This window comes from Balaenoptera borealis (assembly GCF_965194805.1).
Source record: "Balaenoptera borealis genome assembly, chromosome: 18".
Taxonomy (NCBI): domain Eukaryota; kingdom Metazoa; phylum Chordata; class Mammalia; order Artiodactyla; family Balaenopteridae; genus Balaenoptera; species Balaenoptera borealis.
In genome coordinates, this window is record NC_138877.1 from 77,108,024 (window position 1) to 77,134,864 (window position 26,841).

The following is a 26,841-nucleotide window of genomic DNA, read 5'->3' on the forward strand; positions in this document are numbered from 1 at the left end:
TGGGGATGGTTCAGAGCCTCCAGAACCAACCTCTCTAGGCACCGCCACACGAGGGGAGAGGCGCCCTCCTGCGGGCGATGCAGGGGAGACGCAGGCTGCCAGCAAACCCAGGAGAGCCCTGCATTGGGGTGACCCGTCCCCCTGCGCACAGGAGCTGGTCCCCTGCAGGCAAGCCGGTCTCTCCAGCGTTCGCCAGCTGCTAAAGCAAACTTATCTCCAGACTGCGCTAGGAAATTGTTTCCCTGTCCCAAGGGCTGCATTTTCAACTTGGGGAACAAACGTTAAGCTTTAAACAAATCAGTTACAAACAAACGTGAGATGCCCTGAGAACCAGGGAAACTGTGACCTTGAGATGGGTGGCCCAGAGGCTGCGGGTCGGGTGGGGAGCTCGGGCGGCTGGCCCTCTCCATCCCACCTCGCCAGGGCCGGCGTAGAGGTGTAAGGACAGCCCAGGGGAAAAGGTCCCGGGGTCAGCGTCACTCCACGACCTGTTCTGAGAAGGGCTGGCTGGGAGGCGGGCGACCTGCCGGGTAATGCCGAGGCTGTAAATGGAACTAAGGCTGTTTCTGTATCATTTCAAAGCGGGGAGAGGCCTTCGCTAGTGGCAGGAGGAGAAAGCTCTTTCAAGCAGCATCGTGAACAGTGGGGCGTAGACAGGAAAATTCATTTTCAGAAAAAATAGGCTGGTGAAACATTTCTCTCGATGTCTTAAAGGGAACAGTCTCACATCTCTGGTGCGAGCGGGGTGTGGTTTGGAAGTGGGAGAAGGGCAGACTTGAAATCTTGAAGATCACTGCAAACTTGGTCTCCTTCAGAGCCATAATTATTACGCATTTCCTGTGTATACATCTTACCTTGTAAGGAGACATGGGTTTTACTACGTCTCCTCCAGAGGGGTCAGAAGAGTGCCTGAAGAAGCAAGGGCATGCTGAATAAATGCCTGATTATTACCTTCTCAGTGTGCGTCATTTCCTTCTATCAAACCAACAGGGAGACTGAGGGGAATCAGACAAATATAACTAAAATGATGCAAAGGGTAGGTAGGGCACTTCTTATGACACGACTTGTAAACATCTTAAATCTGGAAAGCTGAAGAGGACAAGAACTCTGGAGTATGATTTTAACAAGATCCCATGTACTCAAAAGTGACCCTGGGGGACACCTTTTAATTCTGCAGAGCTATCATCTCAGATCTAATCAAACTAAATGCTTTTTTTTTTTTTTTTTTTGCATTGTACAAATTAAGTTTAGGGAAACTTCTCGTGCAAGTCAAAAGGAGGCCGAACACAGATGTGTCCTCAGAATGATTGAGAGGAAGGTGTGACAGGAAGATGAGGAGAGAGGGGAAAGGACCCCCTTGCACTCTTCTGAGGGTCTGTGTGCTGACAGCGCCTGCGGCCTGGATGCATGAACGATTCCCCGGGCCCGCGGCTCCTCGTGCACGTTTCTCACTTAATCTTCTCTCTCACTTAATCGTCTTCAAGGCAACTCTCATGATCCCCATTTGTAACCCAACCATCAACCCCACCCCCTGCCTATTGTAAAACTATAGTTTTCAAATCTATAACCTCATTTGACACACCTGACAAGTGACAGGTTTCTTCCGCAATAATTTTTTTAACAGAAAATTTCTTAAGGGCTTGATATTCATTTTCATTTATCCTGTACCTCACCTGGTATCTGGAAAATGGGAAGCACACAGTATATGAATGACGAAGAGGTGGATGGATGGAAGGATGGATGGATGGATGGATGAATGGGTGGGTGGATGAATGGATAGATGGAAGGATGGATGGATGGAAAGATGAACGGATGGGAGGATGGATGGATGGCTGGATGAATGGATGGCTGGATAGATGGATGGAAGGATGGACGAATGGATGGGTGGATTGATGGATGGGTGGATGGATGGACGGATGGATGGATGGGTGGATGGATGGATGGATGGATGGATGAGGGCTGCCTGGATGGACAGATGGGAGGGAAGGGGGAAGGGATGAAAGAGAAGACCATATTTTTTTTCTTTGTAGTAATTTCTGTAAATTACACCCAGTCTGAGACTCTCATCTGGAAGAACTACAAAATAAATATGATCTAAATTTGCAAAGCTTACAAATTTATTAGTGGCTTGTGCAGTAACTTTTCCTTTGATGTTTCTGTGGCAAAACTAGCAACAAATTAATAAAAGCTTAATTTTTATACAAATAGTTTTATTACAAATTTGAATTTTTAAGAAATACACATTTAAAGAAATTACACAAAAGGCCTTAGTAGTCTTAAAAACGTTTTGGATACTTTTAGTAAAATGTCGTTTCAGGCATAGTGGTCCAATTCTGCTCTCCTGCAATCCATCCGCTCCCCTGCTGAAGTCTGAACACAACTCACGAAAAACCAAGGAAGCCGCCTGAATGTGCTTACAGGTAAAAATACTGATATTCTGCTTCGACAGAGTTACTTCTCACACCAGGCTGAAGGATGAGGAGTACTCATAAAATGAAGGCCTTTTAAGTTTGTTGCTTTTGAAGTCAAGTCATTCAGTTTGTGATTAGTGTTTAAAACCCTGAAGATATTTCATAACAGAATAAAAACAAGAAGCTCAAAGTACATGTTTTCCTGTAATAGACACCATATCCGTGAAGCCGGGTTTGGTTTTGGCAACACACAATTTTTGGTTTGGAGGTGAACAATGAAAACTGGTGTTTCACATTCGATACCCTAGTGTTTAAAAATCTCTGTTAAAGGACAACACAGGCTTTTAAAGGAAGAAACTATGTAAGCTTTATTTTAACAGTGGAAATGAAACTACAACTTGACCTGCCTAATTGCTGACATCTATATAAATTACTAAAATATATATATATTTCATTTCTGCCTACTTTGGGGACCATCTTTATGTCACAGGAAACCCGAGACTTCTGCAAAAGCAGCTGCATAGTACCGCACAGAGCAGAAAGCCCGAGATTCTTCTTTGGTGGGGCGGTCGGAGGACAGGGCTGCTAGGCCCCCTTCCTTCCCTTTGGAGGTTCCAACCATCGGCTTTACACGACTATTATTTGTACAGACCGAGGGACCTGAATTTTGAAACAGTTAGACAGTGATATCAACAGACGTTTCACCTGGGGTGTGAAATGGATCTGTTATAATACAACAATGCAAACGGGCTTCGCCCAGGATGGAAGGTCCCACAGCCCTCCTAGCACCCTTTGGTTTTCTGATGGGTCTCACTTCACACATCAGTGCACTGAACTGTAGAACAGACATATTTTTTATTTCATCAGAAGTGCCATTTGGGACTTCACTACAGGCAGCTTATCGTGGTCTTGGATTCTCCTTCAGCAAGTAGAGGCCAACGAAGCAGGGTGTGTTAGTTATGCAGATTCCTATCAGGCACCTTACAGTTTTCATACTGCACAGTGAGGTACACAGGATATATTTCTAGAGTTCGTTGCTGTTAGAAGAAGAAGGAGGGAAGAGGGGGGAATAGCACCATGTTGTGACGTAGCTGAGGGCCGGCTTCGTTATGTTCTCCGCATGCACACTTGACAGCGACTGACATGCGTGCGTAGCTCTCCAGCCTTCAAGGTGGACGGCGTGGGCTTCCTGAAAGGCAGCACAGAAGTCAGTGTCACCGCACGGCTCAGGCCAGCTCCTCGGCCCTCCCTCCCATCAGAGATCCCCGAGGGACCAGCCTTCACCCTGCCTCTGAGCGGGTACCGTGCTGGAGGCGTCCCACGGCCTCGGTTACACCTGCAAGTTATCACCTGCGTCCATCCTCGGGCCAAGGGTACAGGGCGAGTGAGGGCACCGCCAGAGTCACCCACGTCTGTCTGACCCCAAAGTCTCAGCCACTCCCCACCACAGACCCTGCCTCTTCAAACTATAGGTTAACCTTTTGTTTTCTCTTCCCAACTCGATTATAAACACCCCCAGACTAGGAAGATGTTCTTCTCTGAGACACTTCACACACATCCTAAGTGCTCATTAAATCATTGCTGAATGACAGAATGAACAACAAATCTGGAATAATCAACCAGACCTCAAAATACATTCGTAACTTTTGAAAGTTGTTCACACAGGTGGTCTGATTAGAGGCCAAAGACAGGGGAAGACATTTAGTGTTCCAAATGCTTCCTTGATCCTAGGAATTCTGTTCTTTGACTATTGGAGAAGTGAAGTCTGAACTAAAACGAGTACTAATCAAATCTTATTCCAATTAAAGTAGCCATATAATAAGAGTACCTTGTCCTAAAATTGAGGTGGCTTACGTTAGCAACTTTGGTGAAAATCCTAGTGCCCCCAAATTATTTAAATTAATGGGATCTTACCTAGTTTTGTTTAAGAAGGCATTTCAGTTAATTGTACCAGGCTGCTGGTTCAGAAAAAAAGACCAGAAAACAAAAAAAACCCATTGTTACCTGTTAACCCTATCATGGGCAGCCCCGGGAGCTGGTGCTCATTTCGGTAGCTAATGGTCAAATTGTATCTGGAGGGTTGATGTCAAGTTCCCAGGTGCCTAGAAAGTCTCGTGTGAGCTACTAGAAAGGCACCTGGTAGTTTTTTGAGGCTTAGAAATTTACGAGTAGTGGGCGCGCTGCTTCACCTTTATGATCTAAGCTGGAAAGAGACAGGGTCATAGCAGAGGCCCACAGAATTCTCTCCGAAAAGGTAAAGACTATCTCCAGGGCCGAGAAGCACTTATTCGGGGGACTGAACAGTAGGTACTTGTTCAGCCCCATCGGCGCCCGGCGTCCGCGCCAGCAGGGCTGCAGCTGGTACTAAGTACCGGGCAGAGGCCTCGTTACGTGTTCCCATCCAGTACAAACTGGGCCCCGCTCCAGACTAACTTCAAGGTCAACGGCCACTTGGGACCGTTGTTTTAAAGGTGAAATTTTGGTAATGGAAACGAAAGAAAAGGTTCTCCGTATCCATTTCAGCGGCACCTGTGCTGAAATTAATTTTCATGCGCAGGCCTGAAAAACGGTCACTGATAACTCGCAATATGTACATCCAATCCAGCATTATAAACACCATGAAAACCAAGGCTATTCACTTTCTCTCTCCCTGCTGGTTAAAGGTACAATGTTTTAAAATGCTCTGTTTGCAGATTTTAGCCGTCTTAATGACGTTGCCGTGGATTCATCTTGAAAAACTGAAAACTGAACTTTTTTCTTTCATGGCTCTTCAGTAATGAACGAATGAAGCCTGTCACCTAAGCTCTGCCTTTGAACATGGTTTCGATTATCTGCCCACGTAGAACAGAACCAAATATCTGTTCCTATCCTATCCTATCCTATCCATGGAAGAAGCCTTCCTAAGGATTGCTGTAGAACCATCTTTGGGACTTTGCACCGGAGCACGTGTATGGACCATGGAAGACTGAAAATAAAAGCCACCGGGGGTGGGGGGGAGGGGGGCGAGGGGGGCACTTTACTTGAACATCTGGTTTCTTTCTATCGTGGCAAGCCAAAAGCTGTAAGCGTTTGCATAGTAATTGCAAGTCCCGCGGCCGTGGCACTCGATGAAGGGGGCGCTTCTGAACTCTTCCAGACAGGACCCAGGGGAGGCCAGGGCTTGGCCAGAACCTTCGGCTCCGGCGCTGGTGTGCTGTGGGGAAACAGGAGCCGTGAGCCAGAGGTGCCCGCCCGCCCCGATGGGCTTCCCGGGCCCCGGGGAAGAGCCGGGGTGCTCCCTCCTGGAAAGCCGCCCCCTCTGTCCCCCGAGGCCACCAGGGAACACACTAGCAGCCACACGGCCCCATGGCCTCACGCCGGGCGCACCCAGTGCCAGGCGTCTGCTGGCCGCTCCTCCCAGGGATGGGAGGTGACTGGTCCAGCTTCACCAGCATTTCAACAAACGCTGTCCTCACTGTTTTCTTCTTGGAACACTGAAACCTCTTCTAACTTGGGGCGTGAGATGACAGCCAAAATGTGCAGAGGATGCTGGGACCAACTGATGGGAGACATCAGACTTTCTAAACAAAATTATACGGGATCATCACAATCCTTTGTTTGCTACATTAGGTAGCAAAATCCTTTATTATTTGCTACATTAGGTAGCAAAATCCTTTATTCGCTACATCCTTTATTTGCTACATTATCCATTTTCTTTTCCTTAAGAAGAGAAAACTTAAACAAGAGAAAGAGGGAAAAGAAAGCTACTATGGTAACTGTTTGTTCAATTGGGTTGAAGTAGGCTCACATGTCCTCAGAAACCAAGACATAAAATGAATGACGTACAAATGGAAGATATGGCAAAACCTCTACAGGACGGCTATTACGGACATTAGAAAAGTGAACTGTGGAATTTTAGAGCCATAAGGGACCTCTGAGGACAAAGCTAACGCCCTTGATTCCCAGATGAGAACCCCAGGATCCCAGAACATTCCAGATCACACTTCCCAGGCAAAGCTGAGATGGGAACAGGCCTCTGGAGGCTGCCAGATCCGAGCCCCCCAGCTTCACCACAAGCCCCCCGGCTCGGCAGTGATGGGATGCCTGTTCTCCAGGACCTCATCATTTTGATTTGCTCTTGGTTTTGAGAAATGATGGGCAATCGTGGTTCAGATCTTGGTATGACACCAGGACAAGGGACGGGGAAGTGACAGGTGCTTTCCTCCGTTCTTTACTCCTTGGATCAAGGGCCTCTTCTGTCAAACTGAGACTCCATCTAGTATTTCTTATATTATGGAGTCGAAAGTCCAATCTGCCTCTGAGTCACAGTTGTATGCTTACATCATTGCGCGTATCTTGACTTCTCTACACCACAGTTCTAACCTTTTCGGTTTTCTTGATAAAGTAGTCGCCATGCGGTATTTAGAATTATCAAAACGACTTGCTAAATTTTGTTGTTGCAATTGTTTGGACCTGCTGAAGAGGCTAAATGCAGGCTCCTCAACCCAGGAAACCTCACCATACGACTGGTGAGAATCCAACACACAAGCATTCGAAGAACTGCTTTCCTGGCAACTTCTACACTTGGAATAACTTACAGCAGAAAAAAACAGTTAAGAGGCCACTTTCCCCGTCAATCAAGTAACAAGGCTAATGATGATTTGGGGGTCAAAGGTACCTACGACCTGGCCACATCTGGGAGTGTGAAGATGGGACCGGGCTTACAGTGGTGACGTGGGAAATGTTTGTGGAGGATCCTTTACCGGGAGTGATTCCAGTGTAACCTGATCGTCCAAGTTCAGAGCTTCTGTGTTTTCAATCAGTACTTTAAACTGAGGCAATAAAATAAGAAGCTACAACGGGATCTCAAAAGGGTGCTGTGTTTCCTGTTCTCATTGGCTTTTGGGAGGAAGGGAGCATCGGGGGTCTGGCATCTGGGGCAGCTGGGCGGTAGGAGAGCAGACTCATGTGGGAGGGGTGTGGACCCTCGGGCCCCTGACACCGGCCAGTGCCCCCGCTCTCTTCCTGACTCTAGCTTCGGCTTTGGGGCTTGCAAGCGTTTTAGTAAATGTGTTCCCACCATGGGCGCGCCCTCCTCTTCCCCCAGGGAGGCGCTGACTCGGAATCTCATCAGGTCACCCAGCTACCTAGTCCCAGCCACTCCGTGGATGAGGAGGGCTCTGGACGGGCGCTGGACCCCCTGCTGTCCCCTCCCAGGGGAGCAGGCCAGGCTCCTGGGGACGCTTTGCAGGGTGTCCCAGGAGCAAGGGGAAAGAGGTGGGGTGATTGTGGGCCGCTCTTTGGGGGAAATATGGAGTTTCCCCAAATACTTACCATCACAAAGGAGTAGCCAATCCACAGCGAGGACCAGCCGCTGGGGCACTGCGGGATCTGGATGGTCTGGCTGTGCACAGCCATGACCATGGCCGGCGCCTCACACACAGTGCACCTGGAAGGCACGGAGCAGAGGCGCTCAGCACAGCCGAGGGAGGCCCCACCTGCTCACCCCTTTCCCCGTTATCTGTGTTCCGTCTCGTCACTCCATCTTTCCGACCCAATGATGTGTTTCATCAAACAGACCAGGTGTCCCCTGCTTGGACTCTGAGGATTAGGGTCTTCTAATTGGTTTGATAAGCCTGCCTCAGTATTAAAACATTAAACTCAAAACCAGACCCAACACTTGTCATTTAACCATCTACTCTGTAGCAGGAAGGAAACCGGAAGGCCAGGTTGTAAGAGGGACCATCTCCTGAGGCGCTGGGGCTGCAGGAGACTTTTGTGTTCTCCTCTGTGTATTTCAGTGCCTTCCAGTATTTCAGCAATGAGTGTGGATTTCAGCAAACACAATGAATGCTCAAGAAGGCGGCGATGGTGCAATCCAAGGGCTACCACTTCCGGAACACGGCGATTTGTTTTAAGCCCTGAATCATCTTCAATGTAAGAAGAACATTTAGTGAATTATAGTAACTAAGACAGATAAAAAAAACCCAGGGCTGGCTGTCCACGTGAGCCTCTTCCGGAGACTCTTTCCAGACCTGGAACCGACAGACCAGTGAGGGGGCCCCTGCCCCAGGCCGCACTGGATGCCCTCCAAGCCAGGCTGGCTCGTGCTCAGCCGCTGGGACTGCGCCCAAGAATAAATGACAGCAACACACCATGTTCCGACTCGGACCTGCTCTACTCAGCGACCCTTCGATGGTGGGATGACGTTTTGTTGAAAAAAAAAATTTAAACATCAGCAGTAAAATAATTATATTCAAGTCACAAACTGAACAGAGTGCTACCAATGCTGATAACTGACTATAAATGGCGTTAATAGTTACACCTAGTTATGCGGGAGCATGTGCATGACAGTGGATTAGGAGTGGGAAGAGGGCCGAAATGAGTCGTTCGGTTTTCCGTGGGGGTGTGTGTGTGTGTGTGTGTGCGTGCGCTATTTTCTATTTTATTCACACAAATGCAGATGAATTAAAGGGCTCAGCTGAACAACAGTGACTGAAATTGGCCTTCTACATCTGCCACCATCTGCCTGCCAGACACAGGAGCAGACACAGAGCACAGAGGAAAGTGCTTCATGTCAGGCTCTCTCTGGGCTGGCGGGTTCAAGCCGCTGCAGAGACGTGGTCTGGACCCCGTCCGATGGGTGCTAGGGGACAGAGAATCACAGATTTAACGAGCCACGAGGTCCCTTAAAATCCATACACTCTCATTCCCCATATTACCTAAGAGAATATGACACCACAGTTAGTTGTGTCTAAAGGCAGAATTAGAACACAGTCTTCAATCTAGAACAATTAAACAGTCCGTAGTTTTTGATGATTCATGTCTGCAGAGAGTCGGAAAGTGCTTAGAAAATTTTGTCAGGATGACAGCAGAAAAGTTGCTACTTTTTCTGCTTAAGAGGAAGGATTTTGTAATTAACTCTTTCTAAAATTAAGCTTTAGGACGTCCCCAAAAGGGAGACCTCAGAAGGAACCTGTGAGTCCTGAGAAGTCGTTAGAAACCACTAAGTTAAAGTAACCGTGGGACCTGGGCGCTCAGAGACCCAGAGGAATGGGCAGCGTTATTACAAAAGGAGATGTGAGATGTGTGTGCTTTCGGAGCAGTGACTTAAAGGATGTGACTTCTGAGGTCACATCAGACACAATGCATCTGTGGGTCCGTTAACAGGGAGACGTGAAAACCCCGAAATGGGCAGCGCTGGGGCGTTTAAACAACTCATGGTAACGGGTCTACAGAGAAAAGCAAGTCTCAGACTTGAGGCTTCTCCTGGACCTGTTTCTGGAATGTCCTAAACGCATCCCAGAGCCCTGTGTCCCAACCAAATCAAGGTCAATGTCAATTTTATCAAGATGGTAATTAGGAGACAAAAACGAATAATCATTTTCTACCTGTTGTCCAAGGAAAGCTAAACAAAAACACAAAGGTGGTTAGTGGTTAGTTTCTGTTCTTGTGCACCCAGCGTGGTTCTGAGCAAGAAAAGTCAACACAGATCAGCCCACAGGGACCCCTGACACATGGGAAGGACTTCTGTGTTTTGAGAGGTGCCTCTCTGGAAGTTACCAGTGACTTTTCCCATTTTAAGACCCATGAGATAAGTTTTCTTACAGCTCAAAAGAAAAATCTAAGAAAGCTGTCAGGAGATATTTTGAGGTACGGCCATCAAAAACCTGATTTTTCCAATAGGCATCTCCCAGCCTTTCTGGTCCAGGTCTCTGCGGTACATTCTTTTAACAAGACTGTTCTGTGAGGACCAGCCTTCCACGCTCTGGAGCTACAGACCCCGTAAGTGACCAGTCCGAAGTAGGTGGTGACCATCCAGCGACGGGTGGTCACCGCACGGGGCGCTGGGCTGCTCCAAGCACCCCCCCCGCCCCCCTCCCCTCTGACTCCAGACACCTCTCAGCCCACATCACTCGTCTTTCTTCCTATTCAAAAGCTGTTATTTCTCTAAAGGAAACATAGAAAAGCTTCCGTTCTTTCTCACTCTCACTTTCCTAAGGAAAACCTGTCCCGCCTTGCCGTTCTTTTCATCCTTTACTCTCTTCGCGTGTAAAAGTAAAATTAGAGGCTAGCTTCTCAGTCAAACAAGTTCATACCTTTGCCACTTTTCTATTGCTTCTGAGTATAGCTAAGGAAGCAACTTTTAATTAGAAGGAAAGAGGCAAAAGTAGGAAAATCGTGTACTTTTCGGTCACAGTCATTTCAATTTCCCATTTTATTTCCTACCAGGAAGACTCTTAGGGACCTGAAAACATACCCCAGACATTAATTAGTGTGGAAAGCACTTAATTTGGGAAGTCGCTCAAACACATGCAATCTCAGTGGGTACAATATCACCTCAAGAGTGCAAAAACTGGTGGGGTGGAAGAGAATGAGAAAAATCTTAGGATGTACACATGTTAATGCACACGATACCTCAGTATAATCTCTTATATATAAAGCACAGACATACAGTATGTCCGTGGTGTCATAATTTCTTGGCGACCACCTCACACCCACAGTTAAGTGCCACTGAACTGTACACTTAAAAATGGTTAAGGTGGTAAATTTTATGCTATGTGTTATGTTAGTTTATGTTATTGTTTTACTACAATTAAAAAATAAAAATGTTTAAAAAGTTTCTTCGGGGTGATTCCAAAAATTATACCTTAAAAGACTCCTTAGGGAGATAATTATTTAAGAAAGAAAAAAGCTGCAAAGCTGTTCTGAAGTTTGCCGGGGGCGCCAGCGACACTGCTTGGTTCATGGCAGGGAAGGCAGTCACCCCAGTGAGTCACGCAAGGTAACACGTCTTGTTCCAAAGCCGGGCCTTATCTCACCAAGGGTTTGCACTAAAATTTTTTAAGAAGGTAACTGACTTTTACATCCAATTATTCGTATGGCTGATTTCTGTTACAAAACTCAGGTATCAGAATTAGTAAACGGAATGGCAATGGATCAAATGTTTGGGGGAAAATGGAAAAACACAAAAATAACCTCTGCCCTGACTGTGAGCTGCTTTTCCTCGTCAACTGTATGTGTGCTCCGATGGGCTGGACTCACCTGCTGATGAAGGGCCTGATGCCCTCCCCGGTGATGGGCGCCATGGACATGGGCATAGGCTCCGGGGTGGACAGCCAGTACGAGTAATCATTTCGGGAGGCGAAGTTGCAGACGTTGTTGATGTTACAGAAGAGGAAGGGCATCGTGCTGAACTTGCGCAGACAGCTGCCTGCCGTGCCTGAGGGACGCAGGGAGAAGACATTGCTTACCATTCGCAGTCTGCCTCGACACAGAATGCAAGTGAGCTAGCTAATAAAGACATCTATCCTACACGTCCGCTAAGGTGGAAGTAAAAATGTTTGCCAATTACAGAAAGAAGGAAATAAATGTACCAAACAAACTAGTATGATTGGAAATGAGCATTAAATTCAATGGAAAGTGATCCAGGCCAAAGGGAAACCATCAAGAATTAGCAGGATGAACAGAAACAAAGCAGTTCATCAGTAGAGAGAGACCTTTTCCTGCAACTGAATTCTAGAAGGAAGTTAACGTGCAGCTCCTTGTACCACAGCTAGTAACTCACTGGACCGCGTCTTTCACGAAATGCAGAGCCGTCTTTATATATGTTTGCAACCTCAGTGAAAGTTAGAGGTGTAAAACATTAAAACATAATTCAGTGGAGCAGATCCGGAGAGGACTAAGAAAATGACGACAAACACACAACCCTCTATTGATCTAAACTAATAGAAGGACAGAGGAATTTTGGACAGGATAACGTGGACATTTTTTAAAAGAGCAACAGTAAAGCTGCTCTATTTTATGACTATGAATGCAAACTGTTAAGTGTGTACTCCAGATATCTTGATCCTACTTGATAATTTGAAGAAGAGGTCAAAAGTTTTATTAATTTAAAATTTTCAAAGAGTCAGCCTTTATGTCTGCCTGGCTTCCCATTAGTAATATGGCGGCTGTTGGTAAGGATGGCCCACTTGGTAAGGATGGAGGGAAACAGGACTCTTTTCCTTGACTAGGTCTTGGTGACACTCTGAACCGCAGGACCGGAGCGGGAACACAGCCCGGCACCCCCCAGCGCTGGACACGCGACGCGGAATGAACACACCATCTGTAGACGCCTCACCCAAGTCCTGGCCGTGCGCCCGCTCGTTGCCTTGTACGTAGAGCAGAGAGTACCCATGGTAGAGGATTTTGGTCCCAGGAGGACACTGGGGGTCGTCTGTTGTCTGACTGTGCCTGGTCACGAGGAAGCCGTGATCAACAGACGGGGTGCCTGGGGGACCCATGGATCCCGGCAACCCATCAGGGCCGGGTGGACCCGGGAAGCCTCTTGGACCTGAAAGACAGCAGAGAAATTCGCTTCCTCAGTTACAGACAGGCGAGACTCAGTACAACCACCCCCTCCCTCGTGCTACCTCAGCTTCTCCTCTCTGCATCCCACCTGGAGATGTTTTATAAGCACGGTGCTTGGTGCAAAGCAGAAGCTCATAAACTCAGTCCAACGAATAAATGAAATACGTGAAAATATAAATACATGAATAAAGGAAGTAAATGACACGACTCCACGCGTGTACTCACACAGCATTTGGGAGCTCCTCCGAGGGAGGATTATTATAGGGTGGTTAAAACAACCATCTTTTAAGGTAGCTTCCCAGCCTTAGTGGCCCAAAGCCAGCGTATGGAATCAAGGGTGGAAGGAAGCTCCCGTGCAGGGTGTCCTCCTGTCCCCTGGGCGACCATGCTGCCTGCAAGATGTTCACAGGCCTCCTGCTGGGCTGGGCCCTCTGTCTACTTAGTTGCACCCTCGGCCTTTGGCATCCCAGCCACGATGGGACCTCTGAGGTCCTGCTTCTTGGGAAGCAGATCAACTTTAGTCCACGCCAGTCAGTGGCCTTCTGGCCAACACGGCACAATCATCCGCTCCCCTTGCCCTTTGCTGAAATGGAGTGTCTGAGCTGCAGACTCTTAGGAAACCAGATAGGGCCGTCCCTAGCGGCCTTCTTTCAGTAACGTCTGGGAGACACTGAGCTTTGATCAACATCTGTCTCCCTACACAGAAAAGAATGATGACAACCCTTAGCTCCTCTGTAAGATCCTGTTTCTCCTAAGAAACAGACTTCCACGGAAATCTTTCAAGAAACACTTCCTTTCACAGGTTTCCATATGCCTGGGCCTAAGGCTTCTAATCCGAAGATGCAGATAGAGGGTAGTGAGGCTGGGACAGCACAGCAAACCTACCAGGAGGTCCAAAGGGTCCTGTCTCTCCTTTCTGGCCGGGGGCCCCATCAAACCCGGGAATACCTGGCGGCCCAGGTAAGCCCACAGACCCTGTCACACCTAAAGAGAGGAGAAAGAGTTCATGATCTGGTTGTAGAGAGCAATAAATAGGCTGTATCTGTTTCTTCCCTTTTGAAATGTCTTCTTTGGCCCCCTGAGAGGGAAGCACAGGGCCTCGGACTACAGGTGGGAAAGCTTTCCCAGAAAGCCAGAAGGTTAACACACACTCTGCAGACTGACACCCACGTGGGGTGTGCCTCATCTCGGAATTCGGGGTTCTCCCCGGCTTCCTGCTGTTATTCTTGTTATTGTTTGGCACACGGTTTGGGGAAAGGCAGTCACATGGGGGTAGGGAGAGATCTGATGCATTTTCATTTTCTCAGTTGTTTCCCCCCCCTCTCGGCCACGTTCTGGTGTCTCTGATAATGTTTAGGCACCAGGTTTACTGACGTGGGTAGTTTTTTTGTTTTCATGTGTACGGTTTATTCCTAGGTGGTTAAAACAAGTTTTCATGGATGCTACCTTTCTAATCCAAATGTTTTCATTCGTCTTTATCTTCCATCCCCACTCCTCAGCAATAGCTTTTGAAGTAAGGAGTGTGTAGCCCCAATAAGCAGAAAGATTCTAGCTTAAGGTGTCCGGGAACCACAGGGACTTGCACAGATCCTGGCCACTTGGGTAGAGCTTTTGGGCCCCCGTGGAGAACACCAATCCCTACAATTCTGGATTGCTATTTCCTGCAGTCCCCTATCTCCTGGCCGGGAGAGATGCTTTTCCCATTCCTCTGCCCATGTTTTTCTAAGTGAACATAGATGTGCTGAGTTGTGTGCTGCCCTAGCTTTTCTTGGATTTCTTTTCCTGACCTTGTTAGGCTTCTTCAGAAACTTCACATGGTTTTGACATACACTGAAGGAAGGTAAGAAAGTCATCTTCAAATACGTGTTTACACAGTCACTGCCCAGAGGCTGCTGTGAGACATGCGGGTGAAGAGGAAACCCCGCCCGGGGCCAGCTCCCTCCCGCCTCCACAGCCCTTGGCACAGCGCGGTTATTCCTACCTTGTTGTCCTTTGGGGCCTGGAGGTCCCTGAAGCCCTTTCAGACCTGCGGGGCCCTCAGGACCAGGGAGCCCTGGCTCCCCTTTGATGATGTCGTATGGACCCGGGGGGCCCGGGGGGCCAGGAAGACCTGTGGGAATCAGGGCAGCCACTGGTCAATTTCACTGTCCACATTCAGGGCAGAAACAGCTTCTGACATGAAACCCAATCAAACGCAGTGCTTCTCAAAAGTAGAATCACGATCAAAAACACAAAGGACCAGATCCTCACGACGAGACACACGGGTATCTGTGCACCTCTATTTTCTAACCTAAAATCCTGAATCCTCGGGACTGGAACAGACCTCGGGGTCACCAGTGTCAAATGTCCACTCAGATCTGGACGCCTTGATGGACCCCTGACCCAAGGGGAAGCTCATCCCTCTCAGGGAACCACCTCTCACGTGGGGAGCTCCAACAGGTGAAATTAGGACTTTTTTCTCATATGTATCTGAAATCTGCCTTACTGCACACCAGAACCACTGGCCTTAATCTTTTAATGATGAGTAAACGTAAACCTCCTTCTGCTTGACGGGTCCTGAAGTACACGGAGCAGCCACGTGAAGTTGGGGGCCTCGGGTCTACCGCAGCCTCCCTTTCCTCCGTTCTCTCGCTCCTCCCACGTTTCCCCATTTATTTTCTCCCCGAATAATCCACTTCTCAGTGCATGCTGGTTGCTCACTCCCTCTCTTGAAACACGGTCTTGAAAACTAAACGCAGCCCTCGAAATAAGCTCTGACGCGCAGAGACCAGGATGGGATGCAGACTCCCTCAGACCGCTTCCTTCTAAGACCAGCTGTGTCCTTGGAGCCACTCGGCACGTCTGGCTCCCCGTGGAGAAGCCAAGGCAGCCCCTTTCTTAGAAAGAACTCCATACTGTCCAGCCACAGTTTGTTCAGCCTGCAAGACGGATTTCGTTCCTGATTTTTACGGCTCATTTCCGTCTGCCCTCAGAGCCTGTGAGACTTTGTCTCTCACCCCTTTCCACTGGATTTATCTCAGGCACAGACTTAACAAACTTGACTTTCAGGACAAGTCATTGGTAAAAATGTCAACTAGATTAGCCAAATATAGGAACCCTGCCAAGTGGCCAAAGAATTTTCAACTGCTGTGTTCTAATGACCAAATTCTCTTACCTTTAGTTCCAGGGAAACCTTGGTCTCCTTGGTCACCTTTAACTCCCTGAAGGCCAGGGAGGCCTTTCTGCCCTGGAGGAAAGTAAAACACTGTCTTTGCACAGAATTCCAAACGATAACCGTGTGTGTGTGAATACACACAGTATATACATATATGCACATACATGTACACACATGCTTATGTGTACATATACACACCTACATACATATACACGTATAATACACGCACACACACACACACACACACACACAGAGTGAACACATTTCGAATTTATGCACGTGGAAGAAAATAACATTACTTGTAGTCAGCTATGTAAAACTTTTGATGAAACTCTTCTTTCTAAAACCCAGAAGTCACATTTTTCCAAACATGCAGCAAACCATAAAATGGTCACAACCAGTGGAAGGGCACGTGATTCTGTTTTTGGTCACGATCTGGTTCACACGTGTCCCCAGCTAGACCCCAAGATGCCTGCAAGCTGAGACCTTGTTGTAGTCACCTTTCATTCATGTGTACCTGATGCTGCAGTAAAAAATCAAAGTGCCTGGAAGCTGGTAGGCACCCAATAAATATTTGCTTCAAACATTAAAACATTAATGAATGGCCCAAATCCATGACTCCTCATTGAGAGGCAAACGATCCACGGATTCTTAGTAAGAAAATCAGAATGTCTTTATACTGCTATGCATGGGATTCTACAAACGGGGCAGCCACCCAGAAATGGCATTTTAATTTGAAGAGAACGGGATCTGGTACTGCAACCATGCTAGGTCTATCAACAGGAAAGCACCAGGGGCTGGGGCTCTGGTGGCAGGTAAACGTGTCTTCAAGCGGCATCTCCCTTATGTCTTACCTTGAAACCCTGGAACTCCTGGAGGTCCCATATCACCCTTAGCACCTGTAGCTCCTGGAGAGCCACCGACCCCCTAGACACACAAAGAGAATGTCAGTCGGGAATGGCTCAGGAGACAGAGGTCCCTCAAGCAAATGGTAGTCAGGAAGCTGGGAACAGCCCCTCCATGTTCTGAAGTAGCTCTGTGAACAAATGTTGCCTTGTGGTTGCTTAAAGATGTAAAAAGAATGACAAAACCTCTGTGTGTGCCTAAATTAGGGAGCTGGAAATTGCAACAACTTGCTTCAGTCACTCTGTCCCTTCTGCTTGTCCGTCTGTGTGGTAAATTCCAGGAGCAGGTGTAAATCTTACATCCCACTGTCCCCACCCCATAGCACGATGCCATGAACAGAGTCAAAACTCCCTAAACATCTGTCATGGCAACATCTCAATCTATCAACACCAAAGAACCTTTCTGGATGACTTTACTCCCAACACTCAACCACAGTGATTTTTCTTTAAAATTAGCTTCGCATCTTGTCTTAAAAGTGCTTTTAAATATGGGAAAAAAACATTAAAAATACTAAAGAAGGATTATTTTCCTTTATAATACAGTGATATTTTTGTATTTTAAAAAAATACTATCTTAATTTCTAGATATTTCAACATAGTTGCTCCTTTCTCAGTATATAAAAAGTTGTAATGTTTCTTTGCTTTACCTTATTTTAAAAAGTGCCATAAGCAAAATAACATGCACAAATATATATCTATATATGTATACATATAATGCACATATGTATACACAGAGACAGACAGACACTGAATGGCACTAGGAACAGGGATGTATTTCTATGTTACTGAGGCTTTCTTTTTGCATCATTTGTATATAGATTTTTAAACCCAGGCATTGAACTATAATCTCCAGTAGTATAACGTTTCACTTGTGATGGTTTGTGTAAAACTAGATTGTAAAAAATTTTGTAATAGTTGCCTACCATGATGCCAGTAAAGATGGCTGATTACTTGCCAGAGAGAAGGGGCTGATTCAGGGAGGATCTGGGAGTGTAACACACATGTAACACACATGAATACACACATACACACACAAGTATTATCTTATGATCCTTTTCAAAAACAAAACCTGCCAAGGGACAACTCACCGGCATGCCCTGGAATCCTGGGTCTCCCTTGGGCCCTGGAGCCCCAGGAGTGCCCGGCCAGCCTGGGTTTCCCTTGTCACCTTTCAGCCCATCAAGCCCAGGGAGCCCTGGAGGCCCCATGGGTCCCGGAAGCCCTAATGGGAGACACAGAAGCCACACGTTTGAGGTCAGAGGGTGGTTTTATGTATAAGTGTCACTGGGCTGTGGTCGTCACCACTGCCACCCAACTGTCCCCAACTGTATACAACAACATCATATTAAGCAGCATGAGCCCTGAAGACATCCAGGCAGGTCCTAGAAGGAAGAATCTCCTCGACGGGCAGTAAACGTCGATATAAACACCGCAGTCTCAGAGTCAAGTGCCCTGCGGCCGCTGTGCTCAGGGGTGGCCGTGCCGTAGGGCAACCACCTGTTCACGGGGGAACAGGTGTGACAGAAGGTCGTGCTGGTTTTAAACAACCAGCCACACATGGCATTTGTGCTCCAGTCCCTTTCAGTAATGGCCTTCTCCCTCTCCCTAACTGCTTGTTCCTTGAAAGAAAGAGCACGAGAAAAGCACTGACCCAATGGAGGCCCAGGTAAAAGGGGCCCAACGTCTTAAGCAGTTTCAATGGTAATAAATGTTGCAAACTTCTAAATAAAAAGCTCATTTGAGAATTTAATTATTCCAATTCCTTTGATACTTGGGTATGCCTGTGCCTCTGTTTCAGCCCCAGCTCTGAACCTGGTGACACACCCTTACCTGGCAGGCCAGGTTGTCCCTGTGGGCCCCGGTCTCCTTTGCGCCCCTCCACCGCGTGGCCCGGAGTGCCTGGCAATCCCGGCTGCCCCTGGGGCCCCGGAGGACCCAGGGGCCCTTGTTCTCCTTTGGATCCAGGAATTCCTGGGCTCCCAGCTAAGCCTGGGAAACCCACGTCGCCCTTTGAACCTAAGCAGGAAAGACAGTTTGAGATCACGGTGAAATGCAGGGAAGAAGAGGAACCCGGTGCACCAAAGAGGAGGGAGGGGCTTCCAGAAGGGCCCAGGAGGACACTGGAACTGGTGCCCTTCTCTCTCCTTTTTATTAAATAACGTGCCAGACTCCCACCATGGCCCACCTGAAGAAGAGAAAGCTTGGGGTACAAAGAAACTGCGACCATTCTTTACACTTTTTAAAGGAGGTGTTCTATGGCAAAGGCATTTGAATATACGTGTAGACAAGCCTGCAAGGTATGGCATTGCTGAAATTAAGGGCTTGTTCTACCAACAGGTGAATGAATAAACAAACTGTGTTACAGCTACACCATGGAACACGACCCAGCAAGAAAAAGGAATAAACTATTGACACAACAAACAGCACAGGTGACTCAAATTCATTATGCTGAGCGAATGAAGTCAGGCGAAAACGTACATGCTGTAGGATTCCATGAATGTAAAATTCTAGAAAATACAAGCTAATCTACAGTGCCAGAAAGCAGACCAATGGTTGCTTGGGGTGCAGGTCGGGGTGGGGACAGAAAGGAGCAGGGGGGGGTGACAAGGCAGCCCAGGAAACTTTCGGGGTGACGATGCATTCACTGCCTTGAATGTGCTGATATTTTCACGGGTGTGTACATATATCAAGATTTATCAAATTGTACACTTTAAATATATGCAATTTATTAGATGTCAGTGATACCTCAATAAAGCTGTTTTAAAAAAATGTTTTTAAGTGAGAGCTTGTAGAAAACAAAACTGCATGTTTAGTTTTAAACATATTACCCCAAACTTGCCAACAAAATGACAAAATTCTAGGATTGTTTCAAGGTTATTAAGAAAAAATAAGAAGGAAAGGAAACAGGGTCACCACCTAGAAGGATCGTTGGGCCCTCCTTGGGATTTACTGCCGCTTCCCCACCCCCCCCCCCCCCCCACTTCACAAGGCTATGAATCCAAAACACAGCACGCCACACAGTGGTTTGCCACGAGCCCGTACAAAGTGTCAATTCGACTGTCCCAGACCCATAATCTATCATCGATGTCCACGTGCTTCCTTGTATCTGCTTGCCCTGCTCTGCCGGTGCCACGTGTATCAGCAGTTAGTTGAAAAGGAAGAACATATTTAGCAAATGTGTTACCTTTCTCTCCTTTGGCCCCTGGAAACCCTGGGAATCCTCTTCCGGGTAGACCTACAAGATAAAGGTAAGAAGTCACGTTTATCTCTCCTAAAACAGCCGAGCTGCAGGAACAGCACAAAGCAATATCCACTCTTTGCACCAATACCATATACTATTTGTGAAACACAGAGAAATTAGTCCGTTGCACTTTGCAAGTAAAATTATATTACTACAGTTGTTCTAAGATACCCTTGACTGGATATGTATATAATTTAGTACATTTTCCCAAGTACCTTTGAGCCCAGAACCATAACAGCATTTAGTAGAAATGATCTGTACAGACGGGTACTTATTTCCCATTACTGTCTGGAGACTCACAAATTGGCTTTTCTCAGATGACTATCCAACTAACAGCTATTCTCAAAGAGCCAGTGATATTTGGGGCAGCAGACACCAGGGAGCCCACAAATGTGAGTAAAGTGTGTAAGGGAAGATTCAAAGGGGGGGAAGTAGGTGTGGAGGCATTTCTTATGAATTATTTTTATAGGAAAATGAACGTACATAATCTAAACATAAGGCTCATAGGATGAAAGAAATGAACTTTAGAAAGAGACCAACACTAACAGCCATGGACCCCCCTGCATGCTCCTCCCCGGCACTATTTCCCTCCCTCCATCCCCCTGACTGAGGGCAACCTGTTTCAAATTGTTTGTGTGTCACCCTCTTGCTATATACGAGTATTATTACGTATGTGATTGTCATCATTGGAGCTCGCTGCTCACACTTTTGCCCAAGTTGCTGTGTCCCCATCAGTAACAGGAGCAGATTCTGGAGACTGCGAATATTCCCAGGACCGTTCCTCTAAAGGGGGAAAGGCCAGGCAGAGAAGGCAGTGGTCTGGGCTTTCTACTGTGTCTCCTTCACTCACCAGTGAGAGCTCAGGCCATTTCAAGGGTAGATGCCCATAAGTATTTGTGGAATAAATGATCATCCTCTTTCCCCTTTTCTCATCCAATCCTGCCCCACTTGCCCACATCGTTGCTTAAATAGCTGTAAGGATGTAACTTACACCCAGCTTACACCCAGCTCCGGTCACTTAGCATGGAATGTAAGTCTCCGGGAGACGTTTACTCCAGAGCAGAGTCTCGTTCTGAAAGGGAAATGGGAGCCCGACATACCTGGTTCACCCTTATCTCCTGCCGACCCTGGGAATCCATCACTGCCGGGCTCCCCTTTCTGGCCGGCCGGGCCCGTGGGACCAGGCTTCCCAGGAAGACCTCAAAGAGAAAGGTCAGATCGGTCAGGCATGGAACCTATCACGGCACCCTGATCTGCATGTAAAATGCACCAATCCTGACATTCTTCCAGGGAGCTGTCCCTCCCACCCCCTAGCATGCCCAGCTTCCCCGAGGTTACTCCTGACACCCCTTCAGAAGGGACCCTCATGCGGCAGCAACGCCACTGCACAGTGACCCCCTAAAGCTGGTGAGAGTGGAGAGAAAGGACATCCATCTACCATGCCGAACAGGAAAGGTTTCTAGACCCAATTGGAACTAGCTGTGAAACCAGTTCTAAGTCTAACTGGTGGAAAGACCCTAGAAGTCCCCCTAGACTCAGTTTGTTCATCTGGAAATGGAGGTGTGAGCCCAGCTGGTCATCCAGAGGTCACCCAGCCTTGATGCCCCTTGGCCTCTTCTCCACAGGCCCCCATCTGTGTCCTAGAAAGTGGTCTCTACCTGCTTCTCCTTTGATGCCAGGGAAGCCATCCAATCCCGGGAGGCCTTTGTCACCTTTTTCTCCAGGCAACCCAGGGCTTCCTACAGAAAAACCAAAACACCAGAAACCCCATGACTGTGAGTTTCTCTTTGCCATCCTTGAACCCCGAGCTCAGGAGGAGGCCAGCTCGCTTACCTGGATAGCCAACACTCCCTGGTGAGCCTTTGGGGCCCGGAGACCCGGGCATCCCTGGAATCCCACTGCTTCCTTTCTCTCCCTTCTCTCCAGGGCTTCCTGGAAAACCTGCTACCCCTTGGTCTCCCTGTGGGTGGAAATCGGGCCCATTAATGTTATATCTGTCCTTGGACATGTGTCTGGAGGTGCTTTCTGTATACATGTGAGTGCAATGACTATCGCATGGCAGAATGCCACTTCCAGCTTTCTAAGGGGAGAATCAAAGCCCTCTGAAAATGGAGGAAAAACTAGAACCAGAGCAAAAGAGCAGCTGCCTGTTCTGCTCCTCGTGTTCCTTCTCCATTTCTCCCCGTGACAACTTGCTACCCAAGCTCTCAGCACGTCTCGGATCCTCCTTGGGGACACAGGCCATGAACAGAAGGGGGAGGCAGGGAGACTTAAAATCAACTGGAGAAACCGTTCTGTGTTATGATTCATTTACTGTGTGGAGACGCTCAGTAAACGTTCCTCCAAAGCCTTTCTGCGGGGATGGGCGGGAGGGGCTTCCGCGGGGATGCTGTTACCTTTTCCCCGGGCCGTCCTGGAATCCCAATGCCAGGCAGACCCGCCTGCCCTTTCTCTCCTTTGGTTCCCTTTTCTCCAGGTGAGCCAGGGATGCCCTGCAGGCCAGGGAGGCCAGGCACACCTTTTTCTCCAGGTATTCCTAGAAACACACACAGTTGAGACAGCACGTGTGCTTAGCAGGCGCGAATGTTAAAGATAGGAAAGCGCGTCAACTGCCAGCCAAGAAGGAGACGGAAGAACACGTATCCCCTCATTTCTCAAGTTGTAAGTGATCCAGGCAGGTGCCAGCCACCCAGACCACATTAGAACCATGCCAGGAAACGTTCCTCCTGTCTTTTAAAGACAATCACGTTACAAAGGGAGAAAAAAATACATTAACCGCTTAGCATGCTTCCTTTCCCAACGGCATGAAACATGGCTTCTATGTCCTTCATTCCGTAGTCAAATCTCATTCTCCGAATGAATCAGAGGGGGCGAGAGGCAGGCCATGGAGAGTAAAAGCATACCTGCTTCCAGGATGGACGTGGGCAGTCAAACTAATTTATAAATAGGTGCCAGGGGAAGCAGGCTTATGCCTGACCCTGTAACTGACCCTCTGCGGCTGTTGGCTTGGTTGTCAGGGGCAGCTGTGAGTCGGCTGACAATGTTATTATAAGGAGAACTTGGACATTAAATTGCAGCCAAGGCCTGGGAGATTACTGCAACAAAGGGAACCCTGGTTGTTTTATTGCAACCAGCATCTGCCTAGCAGAATGAATGACAGGCCCAAGGGATGTGTTGCAAAAAGAATTTAAGAAGCCTTACTGCAGCCGCTGGGTGTCTATATCTCAAGCAAAGTGACAACACGCCTCGCAGAGACTTGGGAGGAGAGAGGGGCACAGGCTGGCCGCCCTGACCTCCTGCTCCAGGCAAGTGCTAAGAAGCAGTAGCACCTGCACCATCCGGGGCCTGAGCCTCCAGCTGCTGCCTCTGCTCTGGTCGCGGTCACCACCGCAAACGCTGAGGGCAAAGCCTGGGAGGCCAGCTCAGGACCGGGGCAGAGGAGCCCAGGGGATTCTTCTGAGCTAATGCCAAAGGGCTTTACAGGCATGAGCTTCTTGTGCTGACACAACTGAATGGAGAATTAATCACCTCCTCGATGGATCCAAGTAGACGGATCACTTGGAGGTAACTGAAAGTTCATAGTACACAGCCCGTGTTTTATTTTATTAAACTGTGACGGGTTTTGTTTGTTTGCTTGTTTAAGCAATGGCCAGAAGGTCAACCAAATGCCACCATCCTTAGGCAAGAGACCACACAGAATTGAAGATGTGAGTTTGTGTCAAAGACACATCTCCCTGGATTACATCCTCCGTGAAGTGGGTCTCACCCACAGACTCGTCCCACAAGCACCACATGTGCAAGCACTGAAGAGAAAACTCCTTTCCTAAACCCCACATACCTGGCAGGCCCATTCCACCAACCGATCCTTTGGGTCCAGGAAGTCCCGGAGCACCTGGGGTCCCACTTATGCCCGGATCACCTTTAGGTCCTAGAATCATAAAGAGAAAAACCCAACAGGTCAACGCCCATGAGAACTGCCAGGTAACCTCTCCCCACACGAGCCCCTGCCGAGCTGGCGACCTTGAACTCCCTTCCATACCTGGCTGCCCAGGTTGTCCTGCCTGACCGTCCTTTCCAGGCACTCCTGGGGTTCCAGGATCTCCCCTGGATCCTTTATCACCAGTTGGGCCGGTTTGTCCTGCACGACACACACACAAAAATAGTGACAACCATGTCTGCTTAAAATAAGACAAACTGTAGAAACACAGGTTGGTCTGACATCACGTGTGAAAAACTGAATAACTCGTTAGACACCTTCTCCCCCCTCCGAAGGTAAACTGTCCTCCGCGTTACCTTTTTCCCCTTGGTCTCCCTTCTGGCCCTTCATGCTGCCCATGTCCACTTTATCCATGGAGCCCGGCTTGCCAGGAAGACCCACATCTCCTTTATCACCCTTGAAGCCAGGGTCTCCCCTGGGTCCCGAGGTGCCCGGGAAGCCGTGGTCCCCTGTAGAAGGAAGAGGAGGCACCGAGTGACACGTGGCCAAGGGCCCCCAAGGCAGTGACAAGTGTGGTGTTCTTTCTGGCCAGTAGAAGCAACTGATAAACAACCTATAAAGAACAAATAGTCTGTCCAAAAATGGCATTAAATGGCGAGTGTCCGAGTTACCCAGAAGAATGTGACAGCAGGGAAATGAACAATAAAGCCATTTTCTAGAATTCATTATTTGCTAATAATTCCAACATATGAGACTTCACTTATTAGTTTAAATAATTTATATTTTCTCTCCTTCTTAAATACCTTCACGACGCCTGTTCACAGTGGTCCCTCAATTCTATACGAAAGAACAGAATTTTCCTGTTCAACTAAACAAATGACCATTTTTATGTCTCACATTTAAAGTCAATTTCTTTTTTAAAAACAGTATTTGAACCAACTTCAAATATCAAGATAAGAAATAAAAAGTAAGACTTGTAAACTTCCCCTGTTTGCTAATTTGATTCCAAAGACTCAGTTGCTGTGACTGAATCTTCGAATGACTAAAAATACCACCATTTCTCAAAACAAAACAGAAAAAACAAAAACTCTACTATGCCAACAAGGAAACCCGAAAACCTGTCTTCTCTCTGATTTTTTGGCAGGGCACAGCCCTTAATCCCCACGATGCATGAGCGTCTCCTGGAAGAAGGGGTCTTCCGGACCCTTGCTTGATCTTCTTTCCCAGGCCTCTTGAAATGAACTATGATCTACGACTCTTGGAGGATTTCCCACAAGGCATCGGGACACAGACATGAGATGGGCTTTTCCGGAGTCACGGCTCCCTACCTTTTTCACCCGGCAATCCTGGCACACCCGCTGGTCCTGGCGATCCGGGCTGCCCGGGGGTCCCCATGACGCCCATCTCGCCCTTGGAACCTGTGGCCGGACGGAAGGACCGTGAACGCTGATGGCAGATGCCGAGCGAGGGTCGTGCACAAGACCAGGTGAGGCGTCTCCCCGGCGTCCACTTGGGTGGAGCTCACAGGTCACTTACCTGGGAAGCCGGGCTGTCCAGGTGTGCCCTGCTGTCCAGGGAGACCAGGCAGCCCCGACTGCCCCGTCAGGCCGGGGAGGCCCTGCAGCCCTTTGTCTCCTTTGGGGCCTGGCATGTCCAGGCCTGGGAATCCGGGGAAGCCCTTCTCTCCTTTCACTCCAGGGGGGCCTGAGGTGGGGAAGAGAAGGGGGGCGTCAGCAGGATCGACAGGGTGTCCTGCAGCGTCCTGTACCCTGTTTCACCGTTACTTTCTGCAGAAGGTGTGTAGCCGTGCCCACGTCGGGGGTAGAGGGGAACGGCTTCCAGCTTCTCAGATAGTGCTGTTTGGGGCCATCGGTGGGCAAATAACATCCCAAGACAAAGCCCCGCCTGCCTGCCGTGAGCCGTCAGCAATTCCCACCCGGGCCCCTCCGCAGTATTCAGACCTAAGCCCAGCTTCTCCACGGTGTCTCTCCCTGACTGTCCTACCCTGGTCCATCCACCCCCCGCCGCCCCATCTCACTTCTAGAATGATTATTAAAGGCAAAGGAAGCTTCCAGACATGAACTCATTTTGTTTAAGTTACCTACAACTTACTAAACCTCCTACGGAAAGATAAGACAGAGATACCGATCCTTCTAAATTAAATATAAAAGGTAAAGAATATACAATATAGAGGGGAGGTGTCTTTGGCATCTAAACCAATTTCAGAGGGAGGTAAAGAAAGGTGTCTGTGACCTTACGTGTAAGCAAACAACCAAACCTATAGCCACAGAATAGAACTGACTTTTCCCCCTTTTAGTCACAGATTATGAGTTAGGGAAGGGAACATTCTGGAAGAACGTGGTATCACCTGATGACCCTGGGGGTCCCTGTCCTCCAGGGGGTCCCATAGCTCCAGGAGGGCCTATTCCGGGGACTCCAGAAGCTCCTTTGGGACCTTGCAATCCAGGAGGTCCCGGGTCACCTGGACGGGGAAGAAATCATGAATGCACCACACGGGAACACAGTGGTGTGAGCACCTACCACCCACTCACGCCGCTCGCCAGGAACCCGTCTAGAATTTTCATCGTTCACTCAACAGACATTTACTGGGCCCTAGTAGGGGCTCTGCGGAGACACAACAGACAGACCCCGTCCCTACCACAAGCTGGATTTGCCCGTAAGCAGTCACCTCTGATTCCCTGAAGGCCTGCAGGGCCGATGGCGCCGTGCTCTCCGGGAACGCCTGGTCCCCCGATGCTTCCCTTCTCCCCAGGGGTGCCGGGGATACCAGGGAGTCCTGGCAGACCTTTGAGTCCCGGCAGACCAACTCCAGGCTCGCCCTGGAAACCCCGAAGCACAGA

At 48.4% G+C, this 26,841-nt stretch overlaps 1 protein-coding gene across 2 annotated transcripts in view; it reads right to left on the minus strand.

Annotated features, from left to right (window-relative positions):
• Positions 1-2,193: 2,193 nt before the first annotated feature.
• The window catches only part of COL4A1 (collagen type IV alpha 1 chain), a 149,282-nt gene continuing 124,634 nt past the window's right edge, over positions 2,194-26,841 (minus strand). For both annotated transcript variants that reach the window (XM_082366216.1, XM_082366215.1), the window contains exons 30-52: positions 26,670-26,820; positions 26,349-26,462; positions 25,517-25,684; positions 25,309-25,398; positions 24,337-24,489; positions 24,083-24,181; positions 23,882-23,971; positions 22,440-22,579; positions 21,877-22,003; positions 21,702-21,782; positions 21,144-21,242; positions 19,987-20,037; positions 18,633-18,818; positions 17,891-18,024; positions 16,752-16,824; positions 15,898-15,969; positions 14,725-14,853; positions 13,629-13,727; positions 12,514-12,726; positions 11,436-11,613; positions 7,725-7,839; positions 5,432-5,604; positions 2,194-3,600 (exon numbers count right to left, since the gene is read on the minus strand). In XM_082366216.1, the coding sequence (XP_082222342.1) occupies positions 3,519-3,600; positions 5,432-5,604; positions 7,725-7,839; positions 11,436-11,613; positions 12,514-12,726; positions 13,629-13,727; positions 14,725-14,853; positions 15,898-15,969; positions 16,752-16,824; positions 17,891-18,024; positions 18,633-18,818; positions 19,987-20,037; positions 21,144-21,242; positions 21,702-21,782; positions 21,877-22,003; positions 22,440-22,579; positions 23,882-23,971; positions 24,083-24,181; positions 24,337-24,489; positions 25,309-25,398; positions 25,517-25,684; positions 26,349-26,462; positions 26,670-26,820 (2,817 nt within the window). In that variant the 3' untranslated portion in view covers positions 2,194-3,518. The remainder of the gene's footprint in view (positions 3,601-5,431; positions 5,605-7,724; positions 7,840-11,435; positions 11,614-12,513; positions 12,727-13,628; positions 13,728-14,724; positions 14,854-15,897; positions 15,970-16,751; positions 16,825-17,890; positions 18,025-18,632; positions 18,819-19,986; positions 20,038-21,143; positions 21,243-21,701; positions 21,783-21,876; positions 22,004-22,439; positions 22,580-23,881; positions 23,972-24,082; positions 24,182-24,336; positions 24,490-25,308; positions 25,399-25,516; positions 25,685-26,348; positions 26,463-26,669; positions 26,821-26,841) is intronic.